We start from the raw sequence: 23,063 nt of genomic DNA on the forward strand, positions 1-23,063 counted from the left end.
TAAATATTTTAGAGTGCACGCTGCATCTGGTCCAGTAATCTCACCTGCCTCGCTTTGTGCGACGAAAGTTATCCACGAGTAGTCAAAAATCAAGATGGCTGAACAAAATATTAGCGAAAATTTAGTCAACTCTACAATGAATCAAACTGCAAATGCTACAGTAACTGGTAGGGCTGCAGCTACTCCACAAGGGCTGTTGCTAGCGTATGTCAGTTTAATGGTGATGGCATTACTCCCCATTTGGTTTGGATCTTTCCGTTCAGTTGTTTTTAATAAAAAGCAAAAGGTGAACTATTATTTCATTGTTTGTTTGTTTCTTTGGCCAGTCAAGAAATTTAGTATCATTTCCAAAGGTCATAATATTAAAGCCATAAGCCTTGTGATTGCTTTCATAGCATTTAGGGAAAACTGGAAAGACCAAAAAACTTTTGACATGCACACTTACATCATGTCAGTATCTCCAACAACTTTTTTTCACGCTCTACTGTGGAGAGAGGGTGCAGACTTGCTGGTAAACAGCACAAAAATTATTGGAGGTTTTCAGCAGGTTTGAGAAAAACTGCATACGCTGTAAAAAGTGTGGGCGTTTTTGGGCAAGTTCGGCGTTTTAAATAAAAATCAAGTATTCACCCGAAAAATCCAACACATACCCGAACAAAAACACATAAACACTCAAAGATATAAAAGTTGAAATAAACTTACTATGTGGTTTTAATAATTTGAATACAAATTACGAATACAAAATACGAATTTGATACAATTTGTGCAATAAACACTTAATAAGGTCCCACAATTCTGATTTCAAACCACCACACTTCGGGCTACAGATCTTGTTTTTCTCATTGTGGTTGTTAACCTTGAAGTATACATCTTTGACTTGTGCTACAGCAGAAGGCAGGTGGAAATAAAACTTTGCATGTCAACTTTTTTTTAGTGAAAAAAGATTTGCAACACAAAAATTATTCATAGAAATAGCCCATGAAGTGTGACGAAAGTTTCCTGTTCTGGATGAGTCACACACTGTAAAAGTGTGGGTGTTTTCAGCAAGTTCTTTTTTTTCAAAAATATTGCCCCAAAGAGCCTGCATCTATTTTAACAATTAAAAATGTATGTACTTTTGGTTGTAGCATGACACCAATGTTTTATTTGAATTTATCACTGTTTGTTTACATCAAGAACTGTCTGGGCTGAATTTATCATTCCTGGTGGCAAGAGTGTTTGTAAACAGTACAGCTTTAAGCATTGCAAGTTTCAAATAAGTATTAAAGGTGATTTTGAAAATTAGGATGTTGTTTTTGCCCACAAAGTTTAGTTTGAACGTTGTTTAAGCTCCATATGATTGCATTAAATGAATTTAAAAATTACAACCTTATTTATAAGCTCCATATGGCTGTGTTTTGATGGTTTTAGAACAAAATAGTTTTAATGAACCAAACTGAGCACACTTATAGTACGTCACAAAAGAAAAAAAATGGTGGCAATAAATTTTTGCATGCGTCAGCATATTTTCTGTGACATCAAAAGCTTCGGTAGGTACACCCCACCCCCTCCCCCACACACACAGTGTGAAGTCACTTTATCCTTACTCCCATTCATTTTTTAAAACTCTTTAATCATTGCCAGACTTAAAATTTGGATTTCTTTTCACTTTAGGCTTAATAATAATTAAGAGATAATTTGGCCATCCTTCAGTTTTTGTTTCCTGTAACCTTTTTGACCCTAAAAACAGAAGAAAATATTTTAATATTACCAAACTATCCTGACCCTTTAATTAAAGAATGGCTGTCTTGACACAATTTTATATTTTTATACTTTAGGAATCTGGTGAGAAAATTGAGAGCATGAGTAAGAAAGATGCTGCCATGTTTCCAATCATAGCAAGTTGTGCGCTGTTTGGACTTTACATATTTTTCAAGGTAAAAGAGTTTTTGTTGTATAAATGACTGTATTACTCAACCAGAAGCCTGTGGTTGCATTTTCTAAAAGCTTATCTACTAGTTGTTACACTTTTGTCAACGAAAAATAACAACAAAAGGTTTAAGATCAGTTAAAGCAATATTTTAGGATCATCATCATGTTCAAGCTTTTTTGTTTATTGTGCCAACAAAGTGTTTCTAATTATTGGACTAATTTTGGCCTAAAACAGGTTCTCTGTGCAAAGGGGGTATATTTAAGAGCAAGGCCGAATGACTTGTTGTTGCATAGGGGGGTAAAAATTATTTTACTTAATTTTAAGTAATTGCAGTAATGTTGGTCTTTTGTACTGTTTTGTGATTATACAGAAGATTTGTAAGTTCAATATTTTATTTATATTTTAGATTTTTAGCAAAGAATACATCAATTTGTTGCTTGCATTATACTTTTTTGTCATTGGTGTGTTGTGTGTGACAAATTTGATTCGTCCTCTCGTTAGTCTGTTTATACCACCACAATTTCCTAACTCGAACTATCACGTAATACTAGATGAAGGAGAAGGAGAGAAAAAGGAAAATCATGTCAATTATAAATTTGATCGCATTGATTTAATATGTCTTGCTGTAGCTTCAGTTATTGGTGTTTGGTATCTTCTCAAGAAACATTGGATAGCAAATAATATTTTTGGTTTAGCTTTTTCACTCACTGGTGTAGAACTTCTCCATTTAAACAGGTAGGAGTTATTTTTTATGTCTGCTTTAATCAGCTTTAATAAGTTAAATAAATATGCTATGATTTTGCAAAAGCAAATTTGACATGTGTAATTTCTGGCAGGGATGTTCCTATTCTTTAAATCGTTAAACTTTCTCTGAGAAATCTATTAGCACTAATTCTATTAATTGGAAGACTTTTAAGCAACGAAATACGAAGTTTTTACCGTTATGGGAACCTTGATTATTATCACAGGCTAGGGAGCAATTTGTGTAATTAAAGTTAAAACTATTATATGGCATTAACAGTTTGAATTAGGGAAATGTTTTAATCTATTTTCAGCTTTCCAATTGGGTGCATTCTACTTGGTGGATTATTTTTCTATGACATTTTCTGGGTAAGTTATTGTAACTCTTTTTTATCTTTAGGTTTTTGAGTGTTACAATGTCTGTGTACAAATTCTTATTTTTTTATATTAGGTATTTGGTACTGATGTTATGGTTACTGTAGCTACATCATTTGAAGCTCCAATTAAATGTATGATCAACTTTTGTCACTATTAATTTTTCTGTTTACAAATTAGTTACCGACCTTCTGTTTTTGGCAAGTTATATAATTTGGGTCGGGATCTGTACATATTGCAACCCAGAGTAGAACTTGGACACCAAAAAAAATCACCAAATGACTTATGAAAGAAAACAAGAAGCCCTGAGGCTCTAAGAATTTCTGCGCACTACCAAAATATTTGATGAAAACCTGCTAATTCGTTGTGTTATTGTGCCAAACATTCGAAGGGGTTTGGTGCATGAACCTCTGAAGATAAAGCCCATCAGTGACATTATATCTTACAACAAACGCAAACAAAACGAAACATGTCATAATAAACTCACATTTTTAAAAGAAATTGCTAACAAAAAATACAGCCTATCATTCATGGTTGAAAGTCTTGCGATTGAAACGTTTATGGTCTTAAACGGCATTAGTTGACAAAAAATCAAAATTTTGATGTGACCATCATTTTCAGCATACTTTTTTTATTAACTGTGTCAATTTTTGTTGAAAATAAAGCAGTTTTAATTTCTGGATAAATTTTGGCCTGAAATGACATTTAGGTGACAAAAAATCAAACTTTTGTACCATCATCATTTTTAGCATACTTTATTTGTTAACTGTGCCAGATTTAGCCGAAAATAAAGTGGTTTTAATTTTTGAACCAATTTCGGCCTAAAATGGCATTTAGGTGAAAAAAATCAAAATTTTGATGTCACCATTATGTTCAGCATACTTTTTTTGTTAACTTTGCTAATTTTTGTTGAAAATGAAGTAGTTTTAATTTTTGGACCAATTTTGGCCTAAAATGACATTTAGGTAACAAGAAATCAAAATTTTGATGACACCATCATGTTCAGCATACTTTATTTGTTTACTGTGCCAAATTTTGTTAAAAATAAAGTAGTTTTAATTTTTGGACCAATTTTGGCCTGAAATGACATTTAGGTAAGAAGAAATCAAAATTTTGATGTCACCATCATGTTCAGCATACTTATTTGTTAACTGTTCCAAATTTTGTTGAAACTAAAGTAGTTTAAATTTTTTGACCAATTTTAGCCTAAAATGACATTTAGGTGACAAAAATCAATATTATTATGTCACCATTATGTTCAGCATACTTTTTTTGTTAACTGTGCCGAATTTTGTCGAAAACAAATACCAATTTTGGCCTGAAGCGTCATACTAGACTTCCCAGTAGTTAAGGAGCTTGGGTACGAAGTTTACATCTGTGACGGACCAACGTGAAATCCCAGGGTCGATTTTTTCTCAAGAAATGCTCCAAAAGAAAAAAACGATGGTTTTAAAGAATTTCCTACGCCTTCGGGCGCGGAAATTCAATGAAATTCAAAAAGGTTGATTTGCATGAGAAGTATGAAAGGACACTTTGTAGTACTTCACTTCTGCTTTGTTTTTAGTGATTTTTCCAATGGATTTTATGGAACATGGCTTATGGGGAAAGAATTTTGCTATGCTTGGATTGGGAGACATTGTTATACCAGGTAATATTTGACCTCTAATTGGTATATTTTCATCTGGTTAATTATGTATATAGCTATATATTGTATTTTTTGTAGGTATCTTTATTGCATTGCTTTTAAGATATGATACTAGGTAAGTTTGTATTTTTTCCAATATGGATTTCACTTACAATACAGATAGAACACTAACAAAATTTTCAATCACTTTTAGCAAAGGAACGAGTAGTCGAGCATATTTTTACGCAAGTTACATAGCATACTTTCTTGGTTTGGCAACTACAATTTTGGTGTTACACTTCTTCAAGTCTGCACAGCCAGCTTTATTGTATCTTGTGCCAGCTTGCGTTGGTAGTGCTTTGTTGGTGGCTTTAGTGAAAGGCGAAATCACCGATCTAATCAAGTATGTTGGATTAATTTATTAGATGACCCTTTCCACTCCCTTTCCAAAGTGGGGTATATCAAGTTGATTTGTGAGTTACCTCATCAAAATTTCTGATTTCAGACAATACTTTTTTCCTAAAAATAAATAAAAAAGCATTGGTAATATTATGTATATCTATGATTTATTGCCGACAATCTTTTTGTCATTAAACCAGAATTCTGACTTTCGTAATTTGACGATATTATAAATATTATAAATGTTTGTATTTGTTTATATTAATTATTTATTTTTTTATTTTTATTTTTACTTGCGATTTTTTTAAATTTAGATACGAAGACCACCCCGAAGATATGATTGTTAATAATTCGAAAACTGAAGAAACAAAGAAAAAAGAATAAAGCATTTTATTTATCCACTATTAATTATTTTAAATTTCTATTTATTTTTGGAGCCTTTTAAAATACTTACATCTGTTGTGTAAAAAAAATTGGGGAGAGAAAAATGCTTGCAGTGATCTTTGTATTTTTTTATTACTCCGTATATTCTTGATGCTAGTAAATATTCTCCAGTTTTTTTTTTAAAATGAATAGATTTCATTTACTGTAAACACGTTTGTCTATTATTACAAGGTGTGTAACATGTCCATCGTGGACTCGTGTGTTCCTATCATAGAGTGACGATTTTTAGTTTGATATGCAATGCTCAAGTTTATCTGAGCCTTAATTCCTTAAAGATTATTAATTTTTTGTTACGATTGAAGTTCTTACGAAATTTTAGGTTATGATCACACTTATTTCGGAGTTTAATACTGCGTAGGTCTGAGCACTAGCGAAGCGATTAAACAACATTACCCATCTTCACTCCACTTTCCAAATTACTTTGATGTGCCGGAAGCAGTCTAGCATGTTCCATAAAGCCGACAATTTTTTACTTTTAGTGTTTCTTCTCATTTTGCCCTATTCAGCTGAAGTAAGTAAAGTCGTTGTTTGTGGTACTTGCAAGCAAAGGTGTTCCATTTCCGCTCGCTTTGTTGTGGGAGCAGTGTGCTCAATTGTTTCGGAATTTACAGGTTGGCTGCCATAAATATTTCTTGTAGACCCCTGGAATCTTTTTGGCATGTCGCACACTTCGAAGTATCGTAAACAAGCAACATTTTCCCAATGACTGCCTAAACTCTGTAAAGAACATTTTCCCAATGGCTATCCGAACTTTGTAAAGTAAGGGGATCTTTGTTGGGGGCATAAGGCCAATTAATCTACTAGGATTCACAAATATCTTATCTCTCTTTAATAATAGCCGTATTTTGTCTGTGTGTCCGCGAGAGCTGCGTCCCGTAACGGAATCACGAAATTTTTAAAATGCGCACCAATACCAAATGCGATATATTTTTGTCCACTTTGTTGCAACGGGTTAATTTAAAGGACGGGCGACCCCGTGGATTTTTTCACGGGTTAACGGGTAGTCTATATTATAATACCCGTATACGTCTGTCTGTCTGTCTGTCTGTCTGTCACGCAAAACGGTAGCTTAGCTGCGTGAGCGAGAAGCACGCAATGCGGTATAAAAAGGACGGGCGAACCCGTGGATTTTTCACGGGCTAACGACTAGTATTGATCTATTTGCGAAGTATATGACTGCGGGTGTTAACCAACCCCGTGTTTTCTAAGAGTGTGTATTCCCGCTAGGCCGCTTTTTAAATAAAGCGTTTGTGTAGACCTGACGAATTGGTTTTAAAATTGAAGGAGTCAATATAGTGACTAAATGCCTAACCATGCTACTCTCTAAGAATATTTTTGAAGTTTCAGATATCCAGATTGATTGGCTAAAACGGGCTCAATCCCGTGTATTGTCACCTGGACCCAAAAATTTGACTTAAATTAATGCAGCATATTTTTAGAAAAAATCTGATGTTTTTCTGCATCTATATATCTTTTTTTATTCGTCAGTTAAAATCTGAGCTTATCCGCTTTGCCTTAGCGCTTTATTTTAAACGTCCGCGCCAATTTTTTTTGACGCTTGATTTCATTATTCAAATCTGGCCAATTAACTCGTTCTGTTTTAGAGAAAAACCGCGGCTATCAACCTCCTTCCCAGGATTCTTGCTTTTTGCCCGGCGTCTAGCCGTCAGTAGATACACCAAAAAAGACAACCGGGATAGAGGTTAAGTTATCGAAAGCAATTATTCTTCATCGGTTCATATACTATTCCTTGTCAGTTTAAATTGTTAGTCTACTTTGTCTTGGCGCCTTATTTTAACGTAACGCGCCAATTTCTTTTGGCGCTTAAATCAATTATTACCAGTTTGGCCAATCAAAACCTTCTACATATGTTGCGTAATGCAAAAGTAGCCAATCAGGCTTCAAGTTGATAGTGTATATAAATTATTTAAATCTAAATAAACATTATAATCAGAAGCGCAAAGTTGGTGTTGCATTGAAAACAATTTCAATTTTTTAAAGATATATCTTATTTAGTCAAAATGCCACTTGCGGATAAAACTTCAATGTATAATAACCAGGAGAATATTTGCCACAGGGATAAGATGATGTCTGAAAAGGAAAATCTAGTGACACAATTGGAAAAAAGGATGCAAAATCCTATGAAACATGATGTTGAAATAATAAAACAAGCGGTGAGTGTCTGTCATATTGCTTATAAAACCAAATCTTAGTGTGTCAAAAAGATTCTTGATCTATAACAATCTATAGCTAGACATTGTTTTAGAGGGCTGGCCAGTAGTCTGAGAAAGCTGGAGAGGCTAGCTAGCTGGTGTAAATTAATTGAGTTTTTAAACTTGGGCAGAAATATACTAGCAACTGGGTTGTTTTTGTCTTTAGAAACCAACCACTACTATTGATGTATCAAACAATGAGGATGAACCTTTACTTCGAGAAAACCCAAGAAGATTTGTAATGTTTCCAATTCAATACCCTGATATTTGGAAAATGTACAAGCAGGCTGAAGCTTCATTTTGGACTGCTGAAGAGGTTGATTTAGCCACTGATGTAACTCATTGGGAGGAAAAGCTGAAACCACAGGAGCGCTACTTTATCTCCCATGTTTTGGCTTTTTTTGCTGCTAGTGATGGAATTGTCAACGAAAACCTGGTAGGTAAATTTCTGCAATATTTTATATATAATTCCCATCAAAGGTACGGTGACCCCTATGGCTCACATCTCTTCCAAGGGGTCCATATCTGTGTTATTAGGTCTTTTGTGTAGAACAATAAAAGCCTGGTTAAATTTTTGTATTCTTATAAAATTATATATATTGCAAAAGATAGGAATTTCCTAATCAGAGCACTACACATTTTAGAGAGTTATTAGGAAAGTTTCATTTTAACTTTGTTCAATTTTGTATTAAAACTTTTTCAGGTGGAATGTTTCAGTCAAGAGGTACAACTCCCGGAAGCAAGATCTTTTTATGGTTTCCAAATTGCTATTGAAAATATACACTCAGAAATGTACTCCCTATTAATAGAAACACTAATAAAAGACCCAGTAGAGAAAGATAATCTTTTTAATGCAATTGAGACAATGCCTTGTATTCAGAAAAAGGCAGTATGGGCATTACGATGGATAAATAAACAGCGTGCAACATTTGCTGAAAGGATAATTGCATTTGCTGCTGTAGAAGGAATATTCTTTTCAGGATCATTTGCTGCAATATTCTGGTTAAAAAAAAGGTAACTTGCATTTTTTTCTATTGGATTTTATTTGCCTTGTTGTATAATATCAGTGATTAAATTATTTCGTTCAATAGTTTGTAAATTTTTCTTTTTTTATTAGGGGATTAATGCCTGGACTTACCTTTTCAAATGAACTTATTAGCAGAGATGAAGGACTACATTGTGATTTTGCTTGCTTAATGTTTAAACATCTAAAAAATAAACCAAGTGAAGAAAAAGTCAAAAGTATTATTGCAGATGCTGTTAAAATAGAGCAAGAATTTTTGACTGAATCATTACCTTGTGATTTGCTTGGTATGAATAAAGGGTTGATGAAACAATATATTTACTTTGTTGCTGACAGACTTATTGTAGCATTGGGATTTGACAAGGTACGTGTACTTAGTTTATCTACCAGTATTAATTTGTTTACAAGTTAGACAACAGAGAATCGCTAACACAGAATGTCCAGATTTTTATAGGATTTTGCAACATGCATCAATTACATACGATTTAATATTGTTTAGATATGGAATGTAGAAAATCCCTTTGACTTCATGGAAAATATTTCACTTGCTAGAAAAGCAAATTTCTTTGAAAGCAGAGTTTCCGATTATCAGAAGTCTGGTGTTATGGAATCTCTAAATAAAAATGACGATCGGGATTTGAAGTTCGATGACTTTGAGGATATTGAATTTTAAAAATGTTTTTTATGTAAATTACTTTTACACTTCATAATTAAATGTACATAGATATTTATTTTAGTTTTTAACTTCGAGTATCTAATTTTACGTGTGTATTATTTTAGATGATGAATAAACTGAATTTACTTTTGCAATGCTTGTTCTCTTCGTTTTTATTTCTAAAGCAATGTCCACCTCAACTTAAATAGAAATTCCTTGTACTAGTCGTTAGCCCGTGGAAAAATCCACGGGTTCGCCCGTCCTTCTTATACCTCACTGCGTGCGTCTCGCTACTTGCGCAGCTAAGCTACCATTTTGCGTGACAGACAGACACGTATACGGGCATTTTTAATATAGATGCATTCGAAATTGTAAAATGCCCCATACAATATGCTATGCGGCGTAGGAGGGACATGATTATATTTTTCCGATGAGTTTTAAGTAAAAGTGTAAGAACTAATCCCAATCGTCTGTTTACGGGTAACAATTGCAAGCACACTTGCTCCAAATTTTTAGCAGAGAAATTTACGAGCATACCTTTTTGTCGACTCGTTTGGGTGTCAACACCATTTTTTAGAATAACCAAGAATTACAAGTTAAAAAATTACATAGTATAAGCTTAAATGAAGCGTAAGAATTAATGAGGGCCACTGTATTTTCGTGTGCACATGTGTGTTAATTACCTTAAGGGAATTAATTTTCTCGGGAACTTAATTTCGCGGGGTTTTTTTAGAAAATTTGGCGGAAAAAAAGGGAATTTAATTTCGCGAATCAACATGATTTGAAATTTTTGCGGGAATTTAATTTCGCGGATCCAAATTTCGTAAGATTTTAAAAGTAAGAAATACGAATTTTAGTAACTCTTAATATATCTTTTCTTTAACTATCCGCCATATCATCCTCTAAAATGGAAAATATATTCCCAACGTCATCCTCATAATCAGAATCACTATCCATATCAGAACATTCATATCAGAACATAGCGGCCCTCACTAAATATATTGATTGCAAAAATTATGTTTTGTCAAATAACAATACGGCATAGATAAAGAGAACCTACTGATTATACGTGATATACCCATTTTAAATAAAAACATACGTTCTATTTTGGAAAATGGGTGTCAAACAAATGTCGTTTTTTTTTCTTCTTCAGTTTATTCCTTGCTAACAACCAACAAATTTGATCGAAAGACATAACAGAAAACATAACATCACAACATTTTCTTAGGCTTCACAGAAGCGTAGCATATGGTTAAAAAATGACCAAATATAAGCCTACGGATGCTTATAAATGTCATGCTTATAACAAAAACATGTAATGTAACAAATCTTAAAAGATGGCGTCCGCTTTATATTATATGCCTACTCAGAAAGTTTAGAAAGTAAAATAACTTGAGAAAAACTTGAGACTGAAGAGTGAACAAAAACAATGAAATGTAGAATTCATTGTCATTCTTGTCAAAAAGTTCGTTGTTCATTTCATCCAGCAGGAACAAATAATTTGTTAATGTTATTTAAAGAGCGCGGTGAAAATAAACAACGGTAAAAAATAGACACGTGTATTTATAGTATCTTTGATTTACGATGGCCTAGAGGGTTCACAGTCGCATTCGCATTCGCAAGAATTTTCTGTATGAAATTTGACCACGAGATGTTCAAATACCTACCATCTTTTTTAATGGTTAGACAAAAAGAACACGAAGTAAGAAATGACCGTAATAATAAGTTTAATGGAGCGAATATGTTTGGTGCCCAGTTTCCCTTTAGCTGACCTTCATCAGTCAGTTTTAAATTTCATGTGATACGGACGTGGTGTAGGCCCAGTTAGGTAGCGGCGAAAAATACTAGAGTTGACGGCGTACTAAATTGCCTTCCTCATATCTGAAATAACATTAAATTCCTTTCAACAAAGTTGTACACAAAGAACAGATTTTTTTATAATAATATCAAAATTCTAACCAGGCTGATCATTATTCTTATTTCTCGTTTATTGTTTGTTCTAAACAATAAACGTATTGTTCTTAACCTAAAATTCCAACCTCATATTCTCATAAAGAATATTCTCAAAGCAAAAGCGTGGATTTATAATGCAATGATTCCTCCCTATACAACAGGATGTTGAGAAAAGAAGAAAAATATCAGACTAAATTCAATCCAATATTTCTATAAAACTTTCTCAATATATTATATACGTATGTCACTCAAGAAATAATAAATGAATAATATTTTAAAAAATATATAAAGATGTATCATACACAAAAACGTGTAAACTATTCACTCGGTTATTTATGCACAATGGAACCACAAAAACATTCTAAAACAATGACGTGTGGCGCAAAAATCTGCATATATTACACTTTCTTGTAGATAAAAATAGCACTTTAAAACACACGCAAAGAAAACAAAGAATTTCACACAAAGGTGGATACCAAGACATATTTGCGTGTGTCAAATTTTTAAGTATACATAAATAATTAAAAAAAAAACTTTTATAAAAAAAGAATATAAAAATATTAGTCAAATAACATTGCCGTAGCATCTATATATCTTATTTTCGATTTTAATGTATTTGTATAAAAACTCTTATTAATATATTATGTAAGATCATTTTAAGATTCAAACGCCAACACACAGAAAGAAAGATTCTATTCTGTCTTAGTTCTTTTTAAAAATGGCATCCATCTATCTTTCAATCCACCAAAAACACTGCCAGGTATTCTTTGGTGATCCTCGATCATTTTCGCGATAGCATCTTCACACTGTAAAAGAAAAATAGTATATCCATAAAGTTAAAGCATTATACAATCACTTCTTTTTTATTAGTACTAGAAACGCAGTCACAGGTTTTCAGTTAGAGGGGCTAAATTACTAATTTATGTAACTTTTCTTGTATTTAATGACACCCTGATTAGGGCATACTAAGCAGAATGTTTTTAGATATTTAACCCTCTAGATTGGTTAAAACGCGCTACAAATTACTGTACAAGATATATATTAACAAATTACGTATGAAAAAATTTTGTTAAGTGCACCTTTTTTGTGATTAATGTTTTTGAGGGGGAGAGAAAACTTAACTTAACTGCACTTAAAAAGAAGCATGTTTTCGAACTTAAAGAGAACCATAATTTTATAGTTAAAAACTTACAAGGTTGGCTACTTCTTGCGGACTCATGCTTGCGTCATATTCAATTCTTGGTCCTATATATGTCCTGAAAAAAGTTATAATTTTATAATGACATTTATAATACTACATTTAAATGTTTAATAAGAAAGGTATCATCACGACTTTAACATACTTTAATTTTACTGGAAATGCACCATAATACAATACCAATGGAATTCGTGTTTTTTCATAAATCCATTGCCTTATACCTGTAGGAAGCATCGAATATACAATATATATATTTATATATATATAAAAATCTTAACAATAAATATTAAAGGTAATCAGATATTTACCTTGCCCAGCATGAATTATTTTGAATGATTCTCTACAATTTTGGGTAAAGACAGGTATAATTGGCTAAAAGTAAATATTTATTCTGTAGAAATAGCTCTATTTCAATAAAGTTTATCTTAGCGGATAACTTATCGGATCCACCAGCATGGTCTTTAGTAGGCCAACATTGGTGGTCGTTTTAGAACTAGGGCAGGCAGTCTTCTTTGACTTGTATAAAGCCCCCTAACATTCTCGAAATGTGGTTGAATAAAGTTTTTAAAATTGTTTATTAAAGTAGCAGACACTGCTTTCTCTGGTAGAATGTTCCATTCATTCATAACCCAAGGAACAAATAAAAATTTTCTTTTATCCAGCCTAGGCTTCCATATCTTTTTGAGTGTCCCCTTGTCAGTGGATTCTCACACAGTTCAAAAAAGTCACTCAGGTTCAAATTTTCATACCCATTCATTATTTTAAATACTAAATACTTCTAAATGTGCTTATCTTATTATTTGCACTTACAACTCTAGCTGCCAATGCCACTTTTGCAAAACCAGTTCGGTTATTCCATTTTATTTCATATTGATCACTTGAAAATATTGCTTCGCGAACACCACCAGGGTATATAGCAAGTAAATGACCTTTCTAAAGTACAAAATTAATGTCCTTATTCTATTACAAAAATTAAATAGCCATGGATGAATCAGCCAATAAGAAACCTCAGCCTTTACTGTAAGCTTGGAAATATAAACAGATTTTTTTATTAAGAACTTTTAGCCAGGCTAAACTATCTAATACAGTTTAAAAAAAACATATAAAAGAAAGATATGGAAGGAACATTTCCATAGGGTAAGATAAATACAATTTAAATGAAAAAGACAGTGTGAATATATGTGATTTAAAGCTTTAATGTGTTTATTAGATTAATTGTACAAAAAAATGACTTGAAGTTGTACACAGTTAAGTAATGTTTAGGGTTTAAATTTTAAGAAAATAAAAAAATCCTAGGCTAAAGTCATTGCAGAGATATGTCATAAAACTTCCATCACTTACCCGCAATGTTCTAATGCACTCTGTGGCAGGGCCAGTAAAACATCCAAACACATCAAGTACACATTTTAAACCTATTCAGTGAATATACCAATCATTACTAAATTTACATTACTAAGCCTAAGATTCTTGTATTTCAATAAAAATTACCTGGCAATTTAAACAAAAAGTGATCAACAATAATTTTTAGCCTTCGCTTCTTGTACAGCAGGAGTTTTGCAAGTAGATAATAAACATCTAATGGAATCGTGCCATGGTACATGCAGAGAAGTGCAGGACCCCTACTGGGTATATTTTCTAAGCCAATCACTTCATGTGCTACATACAAACAATAAAATGATTAGTATAATAATAGTGAAAAACAGTGCTATAATCATTAGCCTTTATTATGCAAGATCTATGGCTGGCTACTAATCTGGTGTTACCCTTAGTTGCATTGAGAAAACATTATATAGATTATACATACAAATTTTATTATTAAAGGCTCATATAACTAATACTTATGTGACCTGATTATACTTTATATTTATTTAAATAAGGTTTTAAAGCACAAGGAAACATGTCAGTTTTTGCTCACAGTAAGAATTTTGGGTATATATTTCAGGAATAAGCTATACATGATTACTCTGAAAATATGTCAGGGACTGAAAAAGTATTTTTTATCAGCGCATATATTTTTTTTCATTGCACATTTGTTGATGGCCACTTGCGCAATCATGTATGTCAACACTGTTTCTTGGAAAAACAAAGCTAATTGAAATTATATATGATCATTGTGGAGAAATGTTTAAAGTTCATCTCCGTCAAAATAACAAGTTGATTTCATAAAATAGAGCTTAAGAAGTTGTCTATGAACCTTTTTAATCTTTATCTATATTATAATACCTGTATACGTCTGTCTGTCTGTCACGTAAAATGGTAGCTTAGCTTACAAGTACCAAGACGCACGCAATGTGGTATAAAAAGGCGGGCAAACCCATGGACTTTTCCACGAGCTAACGACTATTATACATACACAATTACTAAAAAATACAGCTCAAAGAAAATCAAGAAAATGTCACTACTATTCTTAAAAAAACCAAACATAAAATATCTTACCGTGCCAATATTTTCCCATTAAATTTAGAAATGTACAGACAGATAATCTAGCACTATTCCAAAAATGTTCTGCCCAACACCCCTTTTCTTTATATTTATCTTTCCTTCTACTTTTATATGCATATAGAAATACTGCCACAGCATAAAAAAGAATTACAACCACCACTGGTACAAAAAATAAAACAAGTACACCAGTAAGTACAAGGGTGTACCAATCCACAATCAAAGCTAGTAGAAATTCCAAAACTGTGATAAAGGCCATTGTTTCCATTGGTTCAGTTATTTCCAAATGATTGCATTTATCTAAAAACACAAACAAATTTTTTTTAGAATTTCTAGCTACCCCTCACTGGTGGTTTTTAAATCTAATGGTCAATAAATAAAATTAGATGAAAAAGACCTTACGTTTAATAAATTGACACGTTATTTGATCTACATTGTTGTGTTTAAAGTTTGTAATGTTTATCGGACAGAGGACAAGGTCCACTATATCCACGAGCTAGATTTAGCATTTTTTTTTTGTTATTGTTGTGATAGTCCAATGTATAGCTTATAGAACACAAAGGTGGGGGTAGACTCTTTTATGTCTCACCCCAACAACATCGTTGTACCGCTGTCGCTTCCACTTTTAAGTAAGAAAAGCGTATTTTTTATAAGTGTTGATAGTGAATAACAATAGTCATGAATATATTTTTAATACGATCTAGCGGAGAAAATTGTATATCAGTGGCGTTTTTTTATAACGATGCGGACGGAATGTCGTTCTTGGAATAACGGCATTATGGACACTACTAAGTAGCAAAACAAGCAATCCGGTTCGCGAAATTCGTGTACTTTAGCTAATTCAGACCGTTATATAATTTAAATATACCACAGTTTGGTCATATGAACTAAAAGTGTATTTGACCACAAATTACAAAGGTATTTTTAGTAAGGTTGTCCGCGACTATCATCCGTACCGAAGCTGCGTCGGCTGTAAAAGTGCAAGCGGGAGGAGCAACCAGGACATATTTCTAACATAAAAAGGGTAAAAATGGCTGTCAATGTTTTTAACACTGGTGCCACAACAGAAAATCTTAGTAGACATGAAATGATGCAATGGATAAATGATAGCCTGACGACAAACTATTCTAAAATTGAGCAAATGTGTTCTGGTAAGTGTAGCTATAAGTCATTTTGCTTTGGGAGCTGACTCAACTAAATTTTTAGATAGATAGATGTTCATATTTTACATGGCTAGCCTCACAAATATCGAGGGATATACCCTGTCTATTATTTCCAGGAGGGGCCATGGCGTAGATGGAGAGTCCTAGAGTATTTAATGCTCATTTTGAGCTACAGCATTTTTATTCTGTTCTCTGTTTACCTTGGGATATGATACCAAACAGAAAAGCAATTTTCATTTAAACAATTTTTTTCAACTTTGGCAAATCATGGCTCCGTGTTTAAGTTACTCTAAACCTGCATAGACCCGAACAATGGCCGAAAAAAGCACCTGTTAAAAAAGGAATACACTCAATCATAAGTGCCGTGTTTTTCCTGCGCACGCATCAAATAACATTACGTAATGCTATCCAAATAAAATCCGTGCGCAGAAATGGAGGTAACAAAACATTAGTGCAGAAAAATTCAAGGCTAGCAAAGTGAAAAAAGGAAAAAGATTGACTAACTGCTGTGTTATAGGATTCATGAATAGCCAATACTCCTTGGAAGAATCATAGTTAAAAATGAATGCTCAATTCACAAGGGTTTATGTCATCATTCGTGCTCATGCAAAGCACCATTCATTAATGCACATGTTATAGTTCAAATTATAGTTAAACGATTGCTTTCTATAAGCATAGATTAGATGTCTACTTTGTGTAATCCCTTTCTGAAAATTACTTTGCCAAACAAGCATAAAAGTGACAACAAAGATTGCGCATAGATGCTGTGCTCGGAGCAGTACGCGAAAGAAATTCAGCTTTGAATGCATGTTTTATTTGTGTGAATGTTAAAATGAAATTGTGCAAGTATAGCATGGTTAAAACATATAGTGAGTAAATGTTGAAATCTGAATTTCCGCCATGTTTTAATTGTGGATTTTGTTTTTTTGAACGTTTTCTTCTGTGTTTGCTTGGTTTGTTTACATTTTTACCTCCATCGATGCGCGAGCAAGTAAATATCGGGACTGTGATTCCATGTATTGCATTTCAGGAATGCTCAGGGCTAGTTCGGGAAAGTGCAGGCGGTTTCCAAGGACAACCGCCAATCTAATTCGAAAAGTCGTCTGGGACTTTCCCTTATATATACCAGCGTTTGTGGCTTTTTGGCACCCTCTTCCACAAACTAGAGGGAGAAAATGCTGTGATCTGGGCATCGGATGCCCATGTGATACAGGCATTAGATTCTTGTAATCAGTGATATTGAGGTTTTGTGTTTGTTTCTACGTGTGCTACCTAATTGGAAATCTGTTTTGTTTGGATCAGTCAAAGTATCTTTGTACCAAATAAGAATATGGTCATTATATTGGCTGAAACTTGCATCCATTTTGGTTGACATATACTTGAACTAATCAACCAAAACATAAGTCTAACAAACAACATACATGATATATACATTGTTTTGCGAGTTATACAGCGGTTTAACCATTAAGTTCTAGGTATGTGGACCAAGTTTTTATTTATCAGCCCAGTGAGAAAAAGTCAAGGGAAAACATGGTGACCCTGCATTGAGCATGTTGAAGAAAGATTTTGATGGCTTCAGTTACATCATTATAGTGATTGTTAGTCTTGTTAAAAAAAAATTGACTTGGCCATGGTAAACTTGAGGAAAAGGAGGGGTTTTAAAAATAAGGTCTAAACAGTATTATACATGGCAACGTAAGTATGAAAGGCTCTCCTTATCCTATCCTGTTCTAACAGGAGGGTTCGGCGACTATAGCATTTATTTTCTTTTTGTGTCCTCTGAATTTTCCGTCCTGACAGTAAATTTTTCTTCTTTTTTAAAAATTATCCTTATGGGTGACAACTAATTTCCATAATATTTTTAATGCCCTTGCAACCCAATGATGTTAAGGAATATAAAAATCTCCCTGTCTAAAAATGTAGTGGGCATCTTTCTATTTTAAGAAGAAAGTTATTGGAATGTATTTCCTGTACTGCCTTGAGTGCAAGGCGACAGACCTTACACGCAAATTTTCAGAAATGGGGTGTTCTACCCTTGTATGTGCTGCTGGTCTGTTTTTTATTGCACCTGCTTGGTTCAATGTTTTAAACATAGTGTGCCAGTGTTTGGAGGCAAGCTTCACAAATTATTGTTTTTTTTGTGCTGACAATATATTTGTGATGTCTGCCTAAGCTGCAAACACCTGCTGTATATATAACACTTGAAAATTCTAGAATATTACAGTGCACTCTGTACTATTTAAGTTAATTTTATTTTAATCCTGTTTTTTCCTGACATTATTCCTGGGTAGAAATATGTTTTCAAAAATTTGATTTTCCCAAACTTAATGTAATTAGGAAAGATAAATTATCTTCATGTTAATTAATGAATGTTTTTCATCATCATCATCATTCATCATCATTCTCGGCTTAACGTCCGAATTCCATGCTAGCATGGGTTGGACGGGGTATATTAATGACCCTCTTCCAATCTGATCTAGACTGTGTTAGATCTAAACTCAACTTGGAAGGAATGGAGGAGGACAATTGGGTAAGAAAGTGTAGAGACTTGATAGTTCCTGGGGCAAAGCCCAAAGGCAGACCGAGAAATACTTGGCAGGAGGTTATAAGGACAGACTTGATAGAGAGAATGTTTTTAATGGCTATATTTCAAACATGTACAATCCTGGACATAATATATTATTTTTAAGGCTTCTCTGAGAAAGTAGTTTTCTAGGTTTTTCTCCGATTCTCATGACTTTCATTATTTTTTTCATAAATGGGTTGTTTGTTTATGCCAAATAAAACCTTTCAGACAACCCTGGACATAATAATTTGAAAACAAGGGCGGGATTTTAAGGAATTAAACCACAAGCAGTTCTATCTAAGTAACACGTAAACTTGTTAATGTTATGACAATGTTATACCCAATGAGGATGTCAAAATTTAAAGTTTCAAGATAATAAGTCACAAAAAAAAATTGGAAAATGATTTATGCACAATGTTTAACACAATAAACTTTGAAGATCTAAGGTGGTGACATACACCACAGTCACTAATTTTTTTAGGAAGCTAAGAATAACAACAACAACCAGCGTTGAAAGTTTAATAAGCTGAAAACTTGTTGAAATCTAAGTACGATCAAAACATAAACGTTGAAGCATGAAAATTTTTTCTGTTTTTTTTTTTTTTTTTTGACAGGCCAATCTAGTGCCCGGTAGGTTTTTTCACATTCTTGATTATTTATGGCAAATATGACAATAGAAATGAGTCCGATATAAGCGAATAGTTTTTAGAAATGTACAACCCTTAAAATAATATTTGGGGAATTTTATGACAACAAAAAATGCTAAGGTGTGCAAATCAAGTTAACCATGCAGTAATACGAAAAGCACCTCAGAATTTTAGCTTAAATTAAAATATGCTCAGTTGTGGCTGTTGTTTTATTGGACAAAAATTTAAGAGATTTCTATAGCCTAAATGGTAGCTTTAAACACGCTGGAACTGCTTTTGTAGTCTCCTTAGTAGAAACAATTACAGGGCAGTTAACGATTAAAATGGAAAGCAATTAGGTTCATGTGTAAGTAAATGTGGTCATGTCACCACAGAAAGTTGTAAAACTCACATGCATATAGTTGCGTTTAAGTACTGGCCAAAAATATGTCTATTATAAAAAAGCATGTTTGTACAGAGATTATTACACGGTATATTTAGTTTGTGTACGGGTAATCTTTGTAAGGTTTTATGTTCTTTTTTCCAGGAGCTGCATACTGTCAGTTCATGGATATGCTTTTTGAAAGTAAGTTGCCTCAAATATATTTTTTCTATTCTAATTATAGTATTTAGGTCACTGAAGTTCTTGTATTTATTGTTCTATGTGACTAGATCTACTAATATGGAAATAAATTGTAACCTGCTGTTTAATAACTCATTCCTCATGTATTCTTCCTCCAGATTGTGTGCCTATTAAAAAAGTCAAATTCCAAGCGAAGTTAGAACACGAGTTTATACAAAATTGGAAATTATTACAGACTGGTTTTAAAAAAGTTGGTGTAGACAAGGCAAGTATATTAATTTGGATTCAACAGAAGTTTCGTTTCTAACTAGAATTCCTTTACATGACAATTTTTATTTTTAAACTCTTGCAAACTTATATTTTTAGACTATACCAGTGGACAAACTAATAAAAGGAAAATTCCAAGATAATTTTGAATTCTGTCAGTGGTTTAAAAAGTTTTTTGATGCAAATTATGCTGGACATGAATATGACGCACTTGCCATGCGTGGAGGTGTCATGCCTATTGCTGATGGCCCAGGTGGTGGCTTGCAAAAACGTGGTACTCCTGCAAGTAGAACTACCATAGCTCCAAAGTCAAGAGTGTCTGTTCCTCCACCTAAACGAACTGCTGCACCCAAAACAACTGGTGTATCCAAACCTCAGTCTAAATTACCAAGCGTTAGTCAGCAAGAAATTGATAGCCTTACTCTTGAAGTTAGTGATTCCTATTAAATGAAGTTTAAAATGCATAACTGGATGTTCAAGCATTAAAATTATACTTTGTATTTTAGCTGTCTGATCTCAGGACAAATGTTGAAGGTCTTGAAAAAGAGCGTGACTTTTATTTTGGAAAATTACGAGATATTGAAGTCGTTTGTCAGGAAGGTGAAGCTGCTAACACTGAACTAAGTGAAAAAGTCTTGCATATTTTATACGCTACGGAGGTAAGACAAGTTGTCAAATTATAGTTTGAAAATTTAGGTTGCAGATCGACTGCCTATAAATATCTACACACTTTTTGTATAAGAAACTTGGATTGAACTCTAATTTTCTATTATTTGCCAAACAGTTTAGAACTCAGGAAAGAGGCTGTGTTCAAATCTTTCAAAATTGATGCAACAGCATTGAAGTTGTATATAATTTGGAAAAACTGAGAAAAATAAATGACTTTTTGATTACATAGTTTTTATTTCAGTGTAATGTAGGCATGTACATTATTCCTAAAAATCGTTTGTATAATCCTAGGGCGTTGCATTGTATAACAACGCCAACCTGACCCAATTCTTTACTAGACTTCACAGTATGAAAAGCCAAGTTCGACAAAAACAGTTTTTACTTTTTGTGGTTTTAATTTATTCTTTCTGATCAAATTTAGGATGGATTTGCTCCCCCTGAAGAGGGTGAAAATGGCGAGGAATTTGCTGGCGAGGTGGAGGAATATTAAAAAGTTTACAAAATGTCATGTTCTTTTATGCTGGCAAATGTCGTCATCGACATTGGATGTTCAACTTTCTGGTATAGCAAGATCTGGTTCTTCTTACAGACTGATAGTTCTTGATATAAGAGCTACTAAAAAGATAATTTGTTAATTTTTAGATATCAATTTCACAGTTTTATATTTATTTCTATGCGTATATTTTCTAACGGTGCTAAAAAAATGTGCTAATTACGTTGCCAGCTTCACCGTGTTTCTAATTAAAATAACAGATTTATGAAAATTTTCAAAGTTACTTTCATTTAAACGTGTTTTTTTTGTTAAAAGTTATGTTTATAAGAAATTTTCAACTTCAAAAAATTATATAAGTTATTTGTTGCATTAATTTATGCTAGCTCAAACCAGACATTTATTTACAACCTCGTTCCCAATCTATTCTAAAAAAGAATCTGGGTTCGACGTTGTTGTCTATGTAAAAGACTTGTATGGTCGATAATTTTTATTTAAGATCTTGACAACGTTTTATTTGAATTGATTCTCTTTAATAATGTAGTTCTCATTTCCCCCAATCAATTTTTCTTACACTTTTTTACACGCATGCTGTAAAAAAAATTTTATTCCTAAAAATATGGTTAATGTTGGTATATCTACTTTTTACAGAATTGGAACATGTTATCGCACCATTTGGATTTTCTTTCAGAAGATTTTTTCAACATATGAGAGAAAATAAATGAAATATGGATTATCTGTTCCTGGTAGTGACTTTGGCAAATAACTTTTTTTCAACATATTTCTTTCTGCATCTCATGCTTCAATGTCTGCCCTCTAAAACTGCAGGTTGGGATTATGCTTGCTTAATTTAGAGATTTCCGGCCTCAATATTCTAAGAAAGTGATGTTTATAAAAAATGATGTAATATGGATACCGTATGATATGTGTAGATTCTTTAACTTGATCTGCTTTGTCAGCATGATCCGCCTAGTTTTCGGAAATTCGACACCGCTTTCAGACTTTGTTAATTTCGAACCCAGCCTTTCTTATAATGCAAACAAACTAAAAGTAGCTTTGGAAAAAATTTTGCTGGCTTTTTTGTAGAAACAAAAAACAAAAAATACCTTTTATTTGACTCCCAATGTCTTCCCGCTTCTTTCTAAATTATCAATTTTGTCGGTTATTTATCCACTTTTGTGAGTGTGAACCTTGAATCTTTTCATAATCGTGGTAACATTTGTTTACATCACATTGTTCAATACACGTGAAAGTGCACTGAGCACGTGATCAAGCTATTTATAAATAAGATACAGTAACCAGACGATAAAGAAATCATGATTATTTACCAACTTCGTCTCCGGGATTCCGTCACAATGTTAAGAACCTCTAGGGGCAAGGTTGTTAAAAAATCATGTTTTCTTCATTAGGGTTTTACTCTTTCATTAGAGCAAGCCATATAGAATAAACAAAAGCTTTCATTGGTCAGAAATATTAATCTCGTTCTCAGGGCTTCTTTTTCGCTTTCTGACATGCAACTAGCTTCTTTTGCGCCAGCATATTAAAAAGCGAGAAAGATGCTCTGATGAAGAGATTGTAGAAACTTAAATAAAAAAATGAATAAGTTAAGAACATTACAAGCTTTGTATGTCTTTTTAGTGTTATTTTTTATTATTATTTTTTTTCAAGAAAAACAAAATTTAAGGGCTTTTTCTCAGTCTCTTTCTCTCTCTCTTGAGGTTC

At 33.0% G+C, this 23,063-nt stretch overlaps 4 protein-coding genes across 4 annotated transcripts; 3 read left to right on the top strand and 1 right to left on the bottom strand.

Annotated features, from left to right (window-relative positions):
* Positions 1-11: 11 nt before the first annotated feature.
* Positions 12-5,551, top strand: LOC130655846 (minor histocompatibility antigen H13-like). Its single transcript, XM_057458660.1, has 9 exons — positions 12-286; positions 1,818-1,916; positions 2,319-2,647; positions 2,968-3,022; positions 3,105-3,162; positions 4,593-4,676; positions 4,752-4,788; positions 4,867-5,055; positions 5,366-5,551. The coding sequence occupies exons 1-9, from the start codon at positions 95-97 to the stop codon at positions 5,433-5,435; spliced, it is 1,113 nt and encodes a 370-aa protein (XP_057314643.1). The 5' UTR covers positions 12-94; the 3' UTR covers positions 5,436-5,551.
* A 1,882-nt stretch (positions 5,552-7,433) lies between these two features.
* Positions 7,434-9,542, top strand: LOC130654173 (ribonucleoside-diphosphate reductase subunit M2 B-like). Its single transcript, XM_057456712.1, has 5 exons — positions 7,434-7,669; positions 7,875-8,144; positions 8,412-8,722; positions 8,826-9,096; positions 9,232-9,542. Exons 1-5 carry the CDS (start codon positions 7,517-7,519, stop codon positions 9,403-9,405), a joined length of 1,179 nt encoding a protein of 392 aa, XP_057312695.1. The 5' UTR covers positions 7,434-7,516; the 3' UTR covers positions 9,406-9,542.
* Positions 9,543-11,531: 1,989 nt separating this feature from the next.
* Positions 11,532-15,530, bottom strand: LOC130654174 (transmembrane protein 68-like). Its single transcript, XM_057456713.1, has 9 exons — positions 15,380-15,530; positions 14,975-15,277; positions 14,027-14,194; positions 13,880-13,950; positions 13,349-13,471; positions 12,847-12,910; positions 12,684-12,759; positions 12,533-12,596; positions 11,532-12,146 (listed from the first exon to the last, which is right to left on the bottom strand). The coding sequence occupies exons 2-9, from the start codon at positions 15,243-15,245 to the stop codon at positions 12,033-12,035; spliced, it is 951 nt and encodes a 316-aa protein (XP_057312696.1). The 5' UTR covers positions 15,246-15,277; positions 15,380-15,530; the 3' UTR covers positions 11,532-12,032.
* A 365-nt stretch (positions 15,531-15,895) lies between these two features.
* Positions 15,896-21,880, top strand: LOC130654175 (microtubule-associated protein RP/EB family member 1-like). Its single transcript, XM_057456714.1, has 6 exons — positions 15,896-16,128; positions 19,880-19,918; positions 20,074-20,180; positions 20,282-20,611; positions 20,689-20,841; positions 21,273-21,880. The coding sequence occupies exons 1-6, from the start codon at positions 16,008-16,010 to the stop codon at positions 21,339-21,341; spliced, it is 819 nt and encodes a 272-aa protein (XP_057312697.1). The 5' UTR covers positions 15,896-16,007; the 3' UTR covers positions 21,342-21,880.
* Positions 21,881-23,063: the final 1,183 nt, after the last annotated feature.

This window comes from Hydractinia symbiolongicarpus, chromosome 8 (genome assembly GCF_029227915.1).
Source record: "Hydractinia symbiolongicarpus strain clone_291-10 chromosome 8, HSymV2.1, whole genome shotgun sequence".
NCBI lineage: Eukaryota > Metazoa > Cnidaria > Hydrozoa > Anthoathecata > Hydractiniidae > Hydractinia > Hydractinia symbiolongicarpus.